This window comes from Galleria mellonella, unplaced genomic scaffold (assembly GCF_026898425.1).
Source record: "Galleria mellonella isolate WM207_F2 unplaced genomic scaffold, CSIRO_AGI_GalMel_v1 utg171, whole genome shotgun sequence".
Classification (NCBI taxonomy): Eukaryota; Metazoa; Arthropoda; class Insecta; order Lepidoptera; family Pyralidae; genus Galleria; species Galleria mellonella.
In genome coordinates, this window is record NW_026442014.1 from 1,048,426 (window position 1) to 1,063,767 (window position 15,342).

The 15,342-nt window shown below is 35.8% G+C and overlaps 1 protein-coding gene across 8 annotated transcripts; it reads right to left on the reverse strand.

The window, feature by feature from the left end:
* On the reverse strand, positions 1–15,019 carry LOC113518070 (bromodomain-containing protein 7-like). 8 transcript variants are annotated; one of them, XM_052892912.1, is made up of 13 exons: positions 14,793–15,018; positions 14,617–14,714; positions 13,901–14,023; positions 13,179–13,385; positions 12,551–12,751; positions 9,868–9,891; positions 9,384–9,537; positions 8,043–8,180; positions 7,333–7,473; positions 5,833–5,969; positions 4,658–4,842; positions 896–1,074; positions 1–184 (listed from the first exon to the last, which is right to left on the reverse strand). In XM_052892912.1, the coding sequence occupies exons 1-13, from the start codon at positions 14,818–14,820 to the stop codon at positions 90–92; spliced, it is 1,710 nt and encodes a 569-aa protein (XP_052748872.1). In that variant the 5' UTR covers positions 14,821–15,018; the 3' UTR covers positions 1–89. The 8 variants fall into 8 exon arrangements, with proteins under 8 accessions (XP_052748872.1, XP_052748871.1, XP_052748870.1 ...); XM_052892911.1 differs by having other exon boundaries at positions 14,617–14,717; XM_052892910.1 differs by having other exon boundaries at positions 14,608–14,714; positions 14,793–15,017.
* Positions 15,020–15,342: the final 323 nt, after the last annotated feature.

Here is a 15,342-nt window from a genome sequence, read left to right on the forward strand (position 1 = left end):
TAATACTTAAAGGATTTTAATTTATATTAATTGCTATTATTTTTACAAATATTGTAAACAATATCTCTTCTTCGGTTCCTTGTATGTTCTTATTTGTCATGGCTGGACCTCGAGTCCAGGTCGGAGACTGTGTCGCGCTGTTCATGCATCTCCAGCTCGAAGTCGTCAACCGCCATCGGGGTGTCTGTCGGGGAGAAGAGTGGATGAGTTTAAAGTGCGGATTGCAGAGAGAATTATTTGTCTTTTAAATTTCTCCGCAGTTATATACTGTGGTGCGAATGCGTGCTGGTATGAAGTGCTCACCAAGGTGTTTCTTTTATAGTTGGAGGTATATTTGTTCAGACATCCCTTCATCACTATTGGGTATTACATGGGTGGCGGGACGTTGCTTTACTATATATATATATTTGGAGATAGAGTTCATCAAAGTAGTCAAGCGATATGCTGAGCGCGCGGCGCGGTGCGAGTTTGTGTATAGAGTGCTGGTGTGTGGCTTCTTTAAAATTGATAATTATGGTAATTTCGCCCGCACTAACGTTATACTGGCGAGGCACCAGTGAAGGATGATAGGTGAGAATGAAAGGCAGGTCAGTAGTTAGCTCATCTTGACGAGTACATTGGAATTCAGCAGGATGGTTTTCAGGGGGAAACACGTGGAGGTGGACCTAGTAGGGCATATTGCTAGCAACGAGACTGGTTGTCCGCATTACTAATAATTCCTTCCCCCCTGTGTCGTGTGGTGGTGTGGCGGTGTGGCGGTGTGGTGGTGTGGTGGTGTGGTGGTGGCGGTGTGGCGGTGTGGCGGTGTGGCGGTGTGGCGGTGTGGCGGTGTGGCGGTGTGGCGGTGTGGCGGTGTGGCGGTGTGGCGGTGTGGCGGTGTGGCGGTGCTACTCACCGAGGTGGTCGAGCGTGACGCCGAGCGCGCGGCGCAGCGCGGGCAGCGGCGCGAGGCTGGCGGGCGGCACGCGCGCCGCCATGCCGCGCAGGCACGCTGCCGCCAGCCGCGCCGCCTCACGCTCGGCGCCGCCTGCTCGCGCCGCCAGCTGCAGGTGCCACGGCGGCGGCGCCGACAGCCTGCCACAGCACAACATATACTATCAGTATCACACTACCCACGTGCTACCATAAACAACTCTCTCCCTCTCTCTACCAGTCCCAATCGGCAGATATGTCTAGACAGAAAAATAGTGCAAAGGGAAAAAGAGTTTAATGCAACCTTAATTACCATATATTCGTTCGAATCCCTACTAGGTACTTTCCATTGAAAGCAAAAGTCAGATGTTACTTGTTAGCCTAGATTTAACAACATTTTCGATTGGACTTGACAGCGTGGTCTTTTATCAGAAACCCTCATACAGACTTTCCGAAGGATTATGAAATCATGAACCTTCTATCCAGTAGAAACATTAAAACTATGGTTGATGGTTGACAATAGTCATTCCAATAAAATAAACTAATGCCAGCATCCCGGAAGGTTTTCTCCAACATTTTCTACTACATACGAAGTTATTATAATCAACATTCATTATTACGTGTACAATAATACTGGGAATACATAGTACAAGGGTCTTGCAAATATATCTCATTTCATTGTGAAGACTAATCATAAACAACTTGTGTAAGAAATCAAGACCAGTAAAGTCTCCACAGAAAGACGACTAAACACCGTCCACTTTAAAGAATTTAAAAAACAGACCTCTACTTTCACTGCTCTAGCAGCATTTGTTATAGTTTCGCAAATTCTGAACATACCCCTTACTGTTAAGGCAGTATCTGTAATGTCTTTGCTATAATGTAGAAATAAAAAAATATTGTCTTGTCAAATATGGCGTAAAAAATATACGGAATATTATATCGGAAAGTCATAATTGGCAGCGATTATTGTATATCATCTACTTTTGCAAGGCGTCAAGGTTCGACGTAGTAACATTAGATGAATCAGGTGGTAATTCCTGAAGGATTGACGTATGAGCGGTATCCAGTTCGAGGTTGTCGACACGGAGACACGGAGCACCTTGAGATGGTGCACGGAACATTAATAAAATTTACGGCAAATTAATTATATGCTTTCGGTGCGAGTTGTGTATGCGCTCTGTTTGTTTTATAAATATTTTATATTTTAAAGTGGGTAAATAATGTTGAATAACATTAAAGTAGTGAATTCATAGAAGATTTTGCATATTAAGGAAAGCAGATAAACATTTCTTGTTAAAATTATCGATTAATTTTACGGACTTTCAAATTTAGTGGTATAATAATTTCACGAACATTTGAATTTTGTTGTGTTATAATTAAAGTTTATTTTTTTCTTAGACCGAGAGTTGTCGTTGCGTTCGAAATTTGAAAATTGTACGTATAATAATTTTATGAAGGTTGCATAATAATGTAATTATTATTAGACAATGAGAACTTTTTGTTCGTAGTTATCAAATTTCATTGTTTTACGTTTTGTTTTTATTGTTCTGCTACTAGAATAGAACTAACTTTCTTTAACATTAACGAACGTGGATTCTATTATTAAATGTCAATACGATTTACATTCAAGGATAAAGAAAAATAAATCAAATTTTACAAAGAATCCTAAAGATAGACTCACTAAGGAATATATCGAAACACGACTCGAGATAGTAGAGTCATTATGGGTTGAATTCTTTTCTGGCCACAGAGAACTTATGCATTGTAGTGACTCAGGTCAATTAAATAATTCAGGTTATGTAACGGAAGAGGTTTATGATAAGACGGAAAAGCTATATTTAGAATATAAAAGTGAATTAAAACAAATTTTAAATAAATTTGATAAGAAAGTAGAAGCAAATGTAACGGAGAGTAGTACAAAGTCATCTCAGGTTCAGTTTCCCAGAATAAATATTCCAATTTTTACTGGAAATTACTTAGAATGGTCCACATTTAGAGATTTGTTTCTATCATTAGTACATTTTAATGAGGATTAAGACAATGTACAAAAACTTCATTACAGAGTAACAGAGTATAATGAAGTTAAAGATAAAAAGACGTGCCAAACAAGTGAATTTCGAAAAAGGAAAGGCAACTAAAAAGAAAAATAAAGAATATAGGGTAAATGTACCTTATCATGACAGTGTAAGAGAACATAAAAATATTTCTGAGACGAATCTCAAATACGATACATGCTATAAAAGGAAAATAAAATGTATTAATAAATAAATGTATAGTGATAGATATACATGTACAAAAATAATATAGAAATAAATAACTTAAGGAAAATTATAAAACAGTAATATAGCGGAAATAATAAACAGATATCAGAAATTGTCAAAAATAACATAGTTAATTTAAAGTAGATATAATATGCCATTAAATAAACAACAAATTGATATATAATATTATATGTATTATACTTACCAGAAATAGTTTTCAAGCTTGCTATATTTTCTTATATGTGGTGCAGAATTTCTAGAACTAGTTTAAAAAAAGTACAACAGAAACCTAGTTAGCGTGAAACCAAAATATCGGTGGAAGTCTGAATAAAAATATTTTTAAAAGATTTGTATTGCATATTTTTAAGTTATATAAGAATTTGGCTCCTATGTTAAGTTCCGTTAAGTATGTATGGAGTTGGTATTAGTTAGATATGTATTTGTGGTTTTTTTATGTGAATTTGTAGTCGGTACAATGGTATGGACACGTCAGCGTGTCCATGGCGGGCGGTATGTTAAGGCAGTATCTGTAACATGTCTTTGCTATAATGTAGAAATAAAAAAATATTATCTTGTCAAATAAGGCGTAAAAAATATATGGAAAATTATATCGGAAAGTCGGCATTTTATATCAACCTTGGATTAAACACTAAAAAAAATATAATGACTACAACCACCCAGAATCTAAATTTTTTATTTTTATACAACTTAGAACGGCAAACAAGCTGACGGCCCACCTGATGGAAAGTGGTAACCGTCGCCTATAGACATGAGCAGTACCATGGACATAACAGAGTATACAGTTTCGCCCATGATACCCCCCATGCGTTGCCATTCCTGAGGACTCAGGTGTTATTCCTCTGTACCCAGTAAATTCACGCCATATCCCATGATTGCATACAGTGAAAAACACATATTAATTTTTCTTCCAGGTTGTATAATAATAATAATTTATTTGCCAGAAACATAGATAATATGATGTTACAGTTTGTCTTTTAATGTTCAGTAGGTTTCGCCATATAAGCATGCAAATCTTTATAAGTAGTATCCATCAAACATAACGTATCCGTTACATTATAATTTTAGTAAACATTGATTCAAATTCTAACGTCAAATGTAAGTGCGCAAGCGACACTTAGACACTAATGTTGACAGAGTTGTCTACGATACTGTTCATAGCCATAGGTGACCGATACTAAAGTCTATCAGTCTACAGTCTAAATTTTTCATCGTGCCTCCTACCAAATTGTTTATAATTACTCCTCTCCGTCCAAAGGTTGCCTGGAAGAGATCGCTCTTAGCGATAAGGTCGCCCATTGTTTTCTCATTGTGATTATTTCTTGTAATTATTTATATTTATAATAAGTTTACTATTGTAATCTTTTGGAGGAAACAATAAAGAGTATCTATCTATCTATCGGATAGGTTCATTAATCTTTTTTTTTAGTTGCATAAAAAAAATATTATTGTGTACTACTGACCTGTCTCTCTGCTCCTTCTCGAGCTTGACGAGCAGCTCGTACGTGTGCTTGAGCGCGCTCGCGATGCCGTAGTCGTGCTGCGAGGCAATGATGTCCTCTTCGACGTCGTTGAGGAAGTCCACGTCGATACCCAACTCGGACAGCGACCGGAGCTCATCTATGTCCACTTTGATCTTCGATATGTCCTGGATTGAAATTTTAAATCAAGACTTGAGCTTAGTGAATTGTGGCAATTTTTATAAACAAATGAACAACTTTTAATATTTCTGATTATTTAAATTCTAAAAAGTTTTTTTTTTATAATACTTAGAATGGCAAACAAGGTGGGCCGTCCCACCTGATGGAAAGTGGTAACCATCGCCTATAGACATGAGCAGTACCATGGACATAACAAAGTATACTGTTTCACCCATGATACCCCCATGCATTGCCATTCCTGAGGACTCGGGTGTTATTCCTCTGTACCCTTTAAAATCCAGGCCATATCCAACCCTTCAAACCGAAACACGGCCATACAAATAGAATTGTTTCACGGTAGAAACATGAATGAAACAGAGGCGTCCAAACAAATGATTTTTGTACAAAGTCTTTCTTTGGAAACCAAAAGTGTTCTGATAGTAAATAAATTTATTATTAATACTATTACTTCTGATGTTTTCAAATATTTTAAATATTTGAAAACATCAGAAGTAATAGTAATTATTAATATTATAACTTTTACATATTTTATTGAACTAGGTGTTGTCTTGCGGGTGTTATCTTGCGGAAGTTCATATCATTTGTTTTGTTTTATCTTTATTTAGTCTCCTAGCAATTGTGATACTGATAAGATTTAACATTTAAATTACTGTCTATTTATACTTAGTGTACAATCATTTTAAAGGAAAAAGCATACTAATTAACAAATAAATAATAATATGGCATAACAAACTCTTGAGGTATTTGATATAGGTATAGCTTTTTAAATTCAATAGATGATTGCTTCACATAAGTTTTAGCTATTCAAATTAACTACAATGCTTTCCTATAGAAATTTTATGTTATGCTATTAGATTTTATGTCGTTTAGCTGCCTACGATTTTATAGGCATCAATTTTAATCCAATAACCGGTGTTACTTTTATGTCTTCAAAACTTGTATTTTAAGGAAAAAAGTGTAAACACAACAAATATTACATTGTCGTCCTTGGGCGACGCAGGCTCCGACTGTTGCTTCTTGTCGGGGAACAGGGCCTCCATGTCGTAGAACAGGTTCCAGGGCGAGTCCGGTGCGAACCGCAGCAGCTCCTCGTTGCCTTGTCCAGTCTCTGATGCTGTGCAAAACATTAAATTATGTTTTACAATAACTTACTCCAATGGTGGGATCAAGATGGGAGTGAAATTTGTCGATTAATAAATAAATAAATAGATTGATAAAAGGATTACCTAAAATCAATCGGTTTAATTGAATTGATTTAATTTGATTTGATTGATTGATTGAAGTTATCGCATAATATATCCTTAAGACATAATTATTATATATTCATAAAAAGCATAGGTGAATAGAGAATGTGTTTTTAAAATTAGCTAAAATATATATTGACATAATATATTTTTTTATGATACTTAGGATGGCAAACAAGCTAGTTGGGAAAGTGGCTGGTGGCTGTCGTCTGTGCCTGGCACCTCTCATGCATTGCAATTCCTTAGGATCCACATCATTATATCAGCGTTTAACTGTCCACTGCTGTACATAAGCCTCCCCCTTGGGGGTCTAGGCAGTAGTTTCCACGCTTGGCAGTCGGATTGGCAACCACAGTTAGGCTTTAGAGATGTTTTAAGAGAGGCATTGCTGCCCATCCCTCGCCCTCCCTTAATCACTTCTTACGACACCCACGGGAAAGGAAGGGGTTGCCTATTCTATGCTAGGACCACACGATTTGGTAGGTACGGTAAAACGACATGATGATGAATTATTAGATATTTGGAATGATTTTGTCTATAGCATATATAAAAAATATTAAAATATTGTTTTAAATTTTGTGTATAATTATATTCCTTAATTCCCAGGTTAGCGGCAACTAGCAAAGAATTAAGCCTAATAGTTATGCAATAAAAGGATTCTAGCAATTCCGCCTGTATACGAAATATTGTTAGCGTCTACTCCCAAACGGTCCTTCCTGAAAACTAATTATATTCACCAGAGGGAGACTTTGTACAAAAGTCGATTGCTTGGGTACCTCCGTCCCATTCGTGTTTCAACCGTGAAGCAGTTGTGTTTGCATGGATGTGTTTCGGTTTAAGGGGTGGGATATGGCGTGAATTTACTGGGTACAGAGGAATAACACCCGAGTCCTCAGGAATGGCAACGCACGGGGGTATCATGGGCGAAACAGTATACTCTGTTATGTCCATGGTACTGCTCATGTCTATAGGCGACGGTTACCACTTTCCATCAGGTGGACCGTCAGCTTGTTTGCCATTCTATGTTGTATAAAAAAAAATTGAATTCGTCACGATGGAACAACTGACCTGGTTTCATCCTCGCCTATCATACCTCACCGGTGGCTCGCCAGCGTAAACCAACATAGCCCGCGAAGTTATCGTTCCACTTAAGTTCTCTTATGGAATGAGTACAGCTATGGCCCTTGATAGGTAGTTATGATGATAAATATACATGGATATGGATATACTCACGTAATGTGTGATATATGAGATGAGACTCCTCCTTGGTGAGCGTGGCGAAGGTGCCGTCGTAAGAGGGCGCGTACGAGCTGAATGGGCCGTAGTTGAGCGGCTTCACGCCTTTCGCCAGGTTCCTGCGGTCTTCGCGGGGGGCTGGGGAGTATAATAATAATACATAATATTCGACATTGTTAGGTAGCGCCATCCATTCCCAACAAGGCCGTAGCTTGTTGATGTTTGATGGAGGAAGAGCTGCGAAAACAGATCGCTGTGTTGCAATGCTACATTAATCAGTGTTTCCATATATAAAATTTACATTGTTAGTTTATGGTTTTACAATAAAAAATATTTTATGTTAAGAAATAGTATTGGATCTTAACAATATGTGGTAGCTTCTAATTAGCTTATTGTTGTCATGTATAATTAATTATTAAGTTATTACAGCCCTAAGTTTTCCTCAAAAACAATAAATAAAACATTTATTACAGATTCAAACCCGATCGAGGCCAATATAGGAAACAAACTATTCTGAATGGACAAAGATCAGGGAGTTTTGGGCTGTACTCCCAATTGTTCGGTGCTCGGTTCCTCTTTCTCCTCCATCAACAGGGTGTCCTGTCTCCAGGACCAGTCGAGTGGAGTAATCGTGTGGCACTTACCTATTACTTACTAGTAATTAATTCATCAGAAGTGGCTAAGAAATTAATGAATGTTCTACTTACTGTGCAACGAGCCGGTGCCCTGCGTGAGCTTGCCTATGTAACGCCCGAGGGTGAGTGGCTTGTCTTCCCCGGTGCCCTCCACCGTGTGTGTGACGAGGCACAGCGTCGTTTTGCCCTCCGCGTCCATACGTGGGAATGCTGCAAGTAAATTTGTAATATGATGTAAGAGATAATAACAGTGGGCTAATATTTTTTTTTATACAACTTAGAACGGCAAACAAGCTGATGTCCCACCTGATGGAAAGTGGTAACCGTCGCTTATAGACGTGAGCAGTATCATGGACATAACAGAGTATACTGTTTCGCCTATGATAACCCCTATGCGTTACCATTCCTGAGGACTCAGGTGTTATTCCTTTGTACCCTGTAAATTCACGCCATATCCCATCCTTCAAACCGAAACACAGCTATGCAAACACAACTGCTTCACGGTTGAAACACAAATTGGACAGAGGTGCTCAAGCAAATGACTTTTGTAAAAAGTATCCCTCTGGTAATATAGAGGAAGATCGTATCCTCCTCTGCGGAAACACCAGAAGTATGATGTTAAGGAATTATTTTTTTATGTAACCATTAGTTAAAATAAGCATTGTTAGTAATAGGATCTAATAACTGCTTTGCTAACAATACACTTTATCTGGTCGATTCCACGCGGTTTCTTCTGGAAATCATCTTGTTTAATTCTTGTAGAATTCCTCACGATGGGCTAACTGACCTCCTTTCATACTCACCCATCATTTCTCACTGGTGCCCCGCCAGCTTTTACCATCCCAGCCTATCGGATATCATATCGAAACGTGTGTACCGATGGTGCAGGCAGGGTCGCCATTCCTTTTACACCCATAAAAAAAGTTTTTTTTTACGTTATCAAATCAGAACCATATTGCTTTTTCTTCTATTTTTTTTTACAACACAGGGGGCAAACGACCTTGCGGCTCACCTGATGGTAAGTGACTACCGCTGCCCATGATCACCTACAGCTCCAAAGGCATTGCAGGTGTGCTGCCGGCCTTTTAAAAAGGAATATGCTCTTTTATTGAAGGTTATAATGTCGTATCGGTTTGGAAATACTGCTGCTGGAAGTTGATTACAAAGAGTGGTTGTACGTGGAAGAAAGTGCCTTGAAAAACGCGCGATGGAACGCCGCTACCACTCGTCCAGATGGTTGGGATGAAATTTTAGTTTATGGTGGGCTGTACGGTGGTGAAAGTCAGCAGCAGGTATCAATCCGAACAACTCCTCAGAGCACTCCCCATGATAAATTCGGTAGAAGATCCACAGAGATGCAACATCTCTGCGCAGTTTCAGTGGGTCGAGTAAAATATTTAAGGTTTGTCTCACCTTTCTTCGCCAGTCTACGCCGGTGCTGCTCCCTGGCGGCCTCCATCTGTATCTTCACGCTGTCCCCGGAATCTTGGCGGTCCTGACCGTCCGACGCCACCTCCGCCTCTGAGCCACCACTCTTCATCGGGCTGCTGCGTTTTAACACCTTGTGCTGTTGACATAAAGTATAATTTCGCTTCATTTTGAAGGAGGAGCCTTGCTGGGCGGGAAGGTCCGTGAGCTATTCACAATTCATATAATTTTCACTTTTTTTATACAATTGTTTATTTAAAAATAAAATATATATTCATGTATTAACTTGCCATTAATTATGTATAGCTCAAAAACCAAAATCCAGGCAATTCACACATGCACAATGGGAATCCATCGTCTAATAAATCCACAAAACAACACTCATACCTCGTGAAGCAAAATAAATCGCTAATGTTACTAAATACAGAACACTACGTACTCCTAAATGTAAAATATTGCAAATGTTCACCTTTCGCCCGTACGTCCTAAGAGGCTGCATTGCAAAAAGCGATTTTTCAACGTTTTAGTAATACTCAGATAGTGTTGTCGGTAAACATAAATATTTACAGTGAAGGTAGTTTAACTATTTCGATTATCAACAAGTTATGTCTGCTTTGTAAAATCAACTGTCATGTTTTTCCATGATTTGGTTTGATATATATATTTTTTTTATTTTCATTAATGAAACAATTGTTAAAACAATCGATTCATACTAAAAATAGTCTTTCAGTGTGTATTGTCGTTAATTTAGTCACATATTTCGAATAGTTTCAATTTCTATTCCCATACCAATTTTGTATTAATTTAAGTTGTTTCTTTTCATTAAAAAACAATATTAACATGAGTATACAAACTTTATTATTTAGTTATTAATTTAAAAAAAAAAACCCTGTTATTATGTCATTGACAAATTTCATTGACCCATTTGGTAGTCTAAATGTCTAGATGGCTTTTATTCGAAATAGACTACCGTGCCAATTAATTTTTCAAACAAATTTCATGTCCACTTATTATGTAGCTAAATTTAGAAACTGATTTCATTAGATACTGCCCGAGAGCTTGGAATCCAGATATATAGGTACATAGATACAGGTATATAGACATATTACATACAATTCCATGTGATTACCATTTACACAATTTGCAAAAAATTGCATTCATTTATGTACCAAGGATTCACATCTATTTACAACATATAATAATGACACAAATAAATATTTGAAATAATAATTGTATACAGAAGGAAACTGAGGTAATTAGTGGTATTTTGAAATGTTCCAATGATATAGAATAAATTAGTATTAAAACTACGTAATACGAGAGGATCCGACGCCGCTGGTTTGGGGCACATTGGCCATAGGACGTCATTTTACTGTAAAATCCACAAATTTTACAATCAAATGTAGGCACTTCTTGTCTACCTGTTAAAAGATCTTATATTCCTAGTATTATATACCGCTAATGAACTCAATTTCATTTCTTGTATAAATTAACTAAATTATAAATAAATACATGAAACAAAAATGTAAAATAATGGTACCAGACAATCACACCAATTGCCTGGACAATACTGGGATAACATAAACTATATAGGAAACGTCATAATCGAATAGACAGTCTACCTAATTGGAAATTTTAATATTGTTTCACCACTGTTTACTCTACGGGATCAACAGTTAATATTTTACTTTAATCATCTTCAACTCATCATCACGCCTTTAATTGTACATTGCTGTACATAAGCTTCCCCCTTGGGGTGTTTTGTCAGTAGTTGCCGCACTTGGCAGGCGGATTGGCAAACGCAGTTAGGCTTTGGAGATGTTTTAAGAGAGACACTGCTGCCCATCCCTCGCCCTCCCTTAGTCGCCTCTTACGACACACACGGGAAAGGAAGGGGTGGCCTATTCTACGGCCGGACCACAGGACTTTACGTCTCATGAGATTCGGCCAAACTTTTAATATATAAAATCTTGTAATTTAAAATAATATATATGGCGACTATAAGGATTTTGAAAACAATAAATAGTTTTTTTTTCAACAGATTTCAAAAATAAAGAGGTTTCTATTTGACCGAATTTTTTTTTGTTTGTATCCTTATAACTCTGTCAGTTCTTAACCGATTTGGAAAATTGTTTTTTTTTTATCTGAAAGGATATACTTACAGATTGGTCTGATAGAAGTTTTATCAAAATAGGTTCAGTTTTTATATCAAAGTAACTGGTTTTGTCACAATTGAAGTCAGTTTTTTTGGACAGTCTTTCATTAATGAAGTAAGTAATCGGTAAGTATTAATGTAACTAAAGTCACATGTCACACTACATGGAATGTTCCCAAGAGTGTGGCATTTGAAGCTATCATTTTTGTTCTTGCTTTATCTCATTTATTCTCAAGCTACCTACATCACTTCTGTGATCAACTTCTGGGCCACACCCTGGTATACCATGTGTCCATGATATCATCATAAATCTTTGAGGTTCACACATAATTTAGTGGGCATAACATTGTGTTCGTACATTTTGTATGAAATATTATCTTTATGCCCACTAGTTCATACATGCCACTTCTAAGTGGCTTCGCTTAAAATATAAACCGGATAATATAAATTAGACCTTTAGGGATACAACAGTAAAAAAAACCGCATTTAATTTGGCATTGTATTTTTTGCGTGATGCCGAAACAAACATACATTAAGACAGACAGACAGACAAACAAAATTTCTATAGTTTTTATAGCTCCAATTAAAAAACTCCTTATATTATTTTTTTAATATCTTTCATGTACAGGCATTATCCAGTTACATTTAAATCAGTAACATTGTTGCATTGGTTGCAGTGCATATAAAATATATATTTTTAATTCACTTTAATAAATTCTGTCCAACATTGTGTGCAATTTTTTTTTTTAATTTTAATATTAGAAATTATAAATACACTAATAGGTCTAAATTGATACAACATAATAATGATGTATTTAAAGAGACATAAATAATTTTAAGATCACAGAATGCAGAAACAATACATGTGGCTATGCCTAACCTGCAGATTTTTGTCTTGGTTAAATTACCAAGTAGATTCAGATGAAAGTCGCTTAAGATTCTTATATTAAGATAGGCGTATACTAGTTAATCCAGAGTATAATGGTGAAGTACTTACCACATCCATTTTTCCGATATCAAATCCAAGTTCTCGTATAGGTATCTCGTACATATAGGTCAGTATATCTCCCAACGGGCGCAGTTTCTGCGGCGTGAGCTGCTTCAGGCCAGCGTGGAGGAGTCTCTTCGCCGCCTTGTGGTATACTGTGCCAGGTTTGTTGTACTTCATGGCATTGTTGCACATAAGTTTGAAGTCACTCTGCGGACAATTGTTACATAATCTCTGTATAATATTGTCAAAGATGCTGTTTATGTCAAAAAGGTGACAATATTTTTTTAAAGTATGTATTAATACTATATGTGTATGTATATATACATATATACACACATATAACACGAATTTTCTGAGTTTATGTCTATTATTTTTGAAAATTGTTTCAGCTTTATCTCCAAGTCTTCTGGGAGCTGTCGCCCGCAGCACGAGGCGGAACACTGGGACGTAAAACACTGAAGCTTGTTTTGTATCTTATAGCATCTTAACAGCTTAGAAATTTAGTACACATATATAGGATGAAGCACGTCGGCTACTTTTACTAGTCAGTAAACACATATAGGTCATACAGACAAAGTCATGTATAAAAGTTAGTTTTCAAATAATTCTCAAATTTTGCTATATGAATACTTACAATAAAACAATTGAGGGATTTATATTCATTATCATCTATCTTCTGCTTTATACTGGAGAAGTCCATTGGCCTCTTGATGATGGTGGAGTATCCAGGGGCAAAGTTGTCATTCACAGGCCACGCGAAGAACTGGTGCGGATCACGTTTCTCCAGGTTACGCAGTAGTTGCTCCAGGAGACGGGACAGGGGGCGACGTTTTTGACTGGCCTGTATGAGTTCGATATTATTTTTACTTAATTTTATAAAAAAAAAAGCTATTTATAACATAGTTCATATTTTTTTTTTATTTTACATAAGATAAATATGAAAAAATGCTAGATTTATACTCCAATTCAATATTGACCTACATTGAAATTAAAGGAAATAAGTCTTAGAACTCCACATGAGTGGAATATAATTGTTAATAATAAATATGAAACTTCAAACTATTTTTCCCAGTCACATTTTTACAAAATGTGTTTACAAACGTCACTGCATGATTAGAAATGAATGTACAATTTAAATTAATAATATAATTAATATTTAACTGTGTATCTTAGGTTTTTTATATATCGATGACAATATTGGTTGTTTCCGAACTATGAGATTGGTGACAAAAATGAAATATTGCTATGAATTTATGTCTGAATGTATTATAAATGATCAAGTCGCAACCTGCTTTAATGTTTTATAACTATTGCTATTCTAATTGGATATTCTGCTGTTACATAAATGTATAATACCTTCAGTACACATGTACGAGGCTCTCTATGTGATGCCGGGGAGTTTGGTCCGGGACTCAATCGTCGTATCAGCTTTTTGGCCAACCCCTCGTCATCAGTATCATCATCGTCAGATAATTTTATCTGCAAATAAGTGCCTTCATGACAAATTATTTCTAACATTCAAAACTAATTCTATATTATGATTTAAATAAAAGATTAAGAAAGAAGTGAATGTGATAGCAAATTAATAGTATGAAATTAAAAAAAAAAAATTAAAAATTAAAATGTCAGAAGCTTAAAAGTGTAAATAATGTTATGAAGACTTGAGGGTGTGCCACGATGATCAATTGTAACAGCAATAAGTTGTAAGAGATAGAATATAGGCAGTGACCACATGAGAGACCTCTGTGTGTGTATGAGATTTAATACGGAAAGTTAATATAAATAATTTAATATATATGTAGATCTACTTAATTTCTACTCTACATAAATTTTAAAAGGTATTTTGAACAACCACAAACTCATAATAACAAAAGCAATAATAATAGTCTACACAGTAGCATCTTTAGTGATCGGCGATTGACTTGCGATTTTGTAATTGCGTGTGGACGTCAATATTAACAGAACAGCGAAGATAGCAGCTGCAGTATGAAGTATAAATTGGATTCCTGTGATTTTTTAATTAAAAAATAAATAGAATTTAGATGAAGTTAGATGCAACTAACCATATCTACCTCACGGCGTCTTCTCTTCTTTTTTTTAGGTTTATCATCGGCATCCTTGTGTTCGTCGTTGGCTGAATGTTCCATATCACTAACTTCTAATATCTCTTCTTCTAGAACAAGGGTAATATATTAGCGATATTAAATTGCATAAAGACTTAATTTTATTTAATGAGAGAAGCACTCACTACAACTAAGCTTTTCTATATCGTCCATGGTCGTTTTATAATATTATTACTGCCTTTTGTTCTGGCATGTATATAAAAACTTTAATTTAACTAGTTAATGTGTGATTTTGATGTAATTTTTATTTGTTTATGTTATTATGAATACAAAATTTATAAAAATTATAAAAATGAAAACCGATAAGACAAAATATCAATGATTACAGATTAATTAAAGAAAACTAGAGACTACTGTTGGTTATAGGGTTGCCAGATACTATTTTTAATATTTACCCAAATGTGAAATAATCCTCCAAATCGATAGGATTTCGTTCACTTTACCTAACAAACATGTGTCATGATATTATATTTTTTTATGTAATTACAAAGTAATTACAAAAAAAGCAACGAAAAAAGAAAAATTCTCTTCATTTAACATTTCTTATCCTTTGTTTTATTACCTTTATTAATATATACCAGTACCGATATATTTAAAAATCGCTTTACAAATATTAAAACAGTCAAAAACATATACTAAACTTTTTTCAAGTACGTTTTACTTTTTTCTAAACAT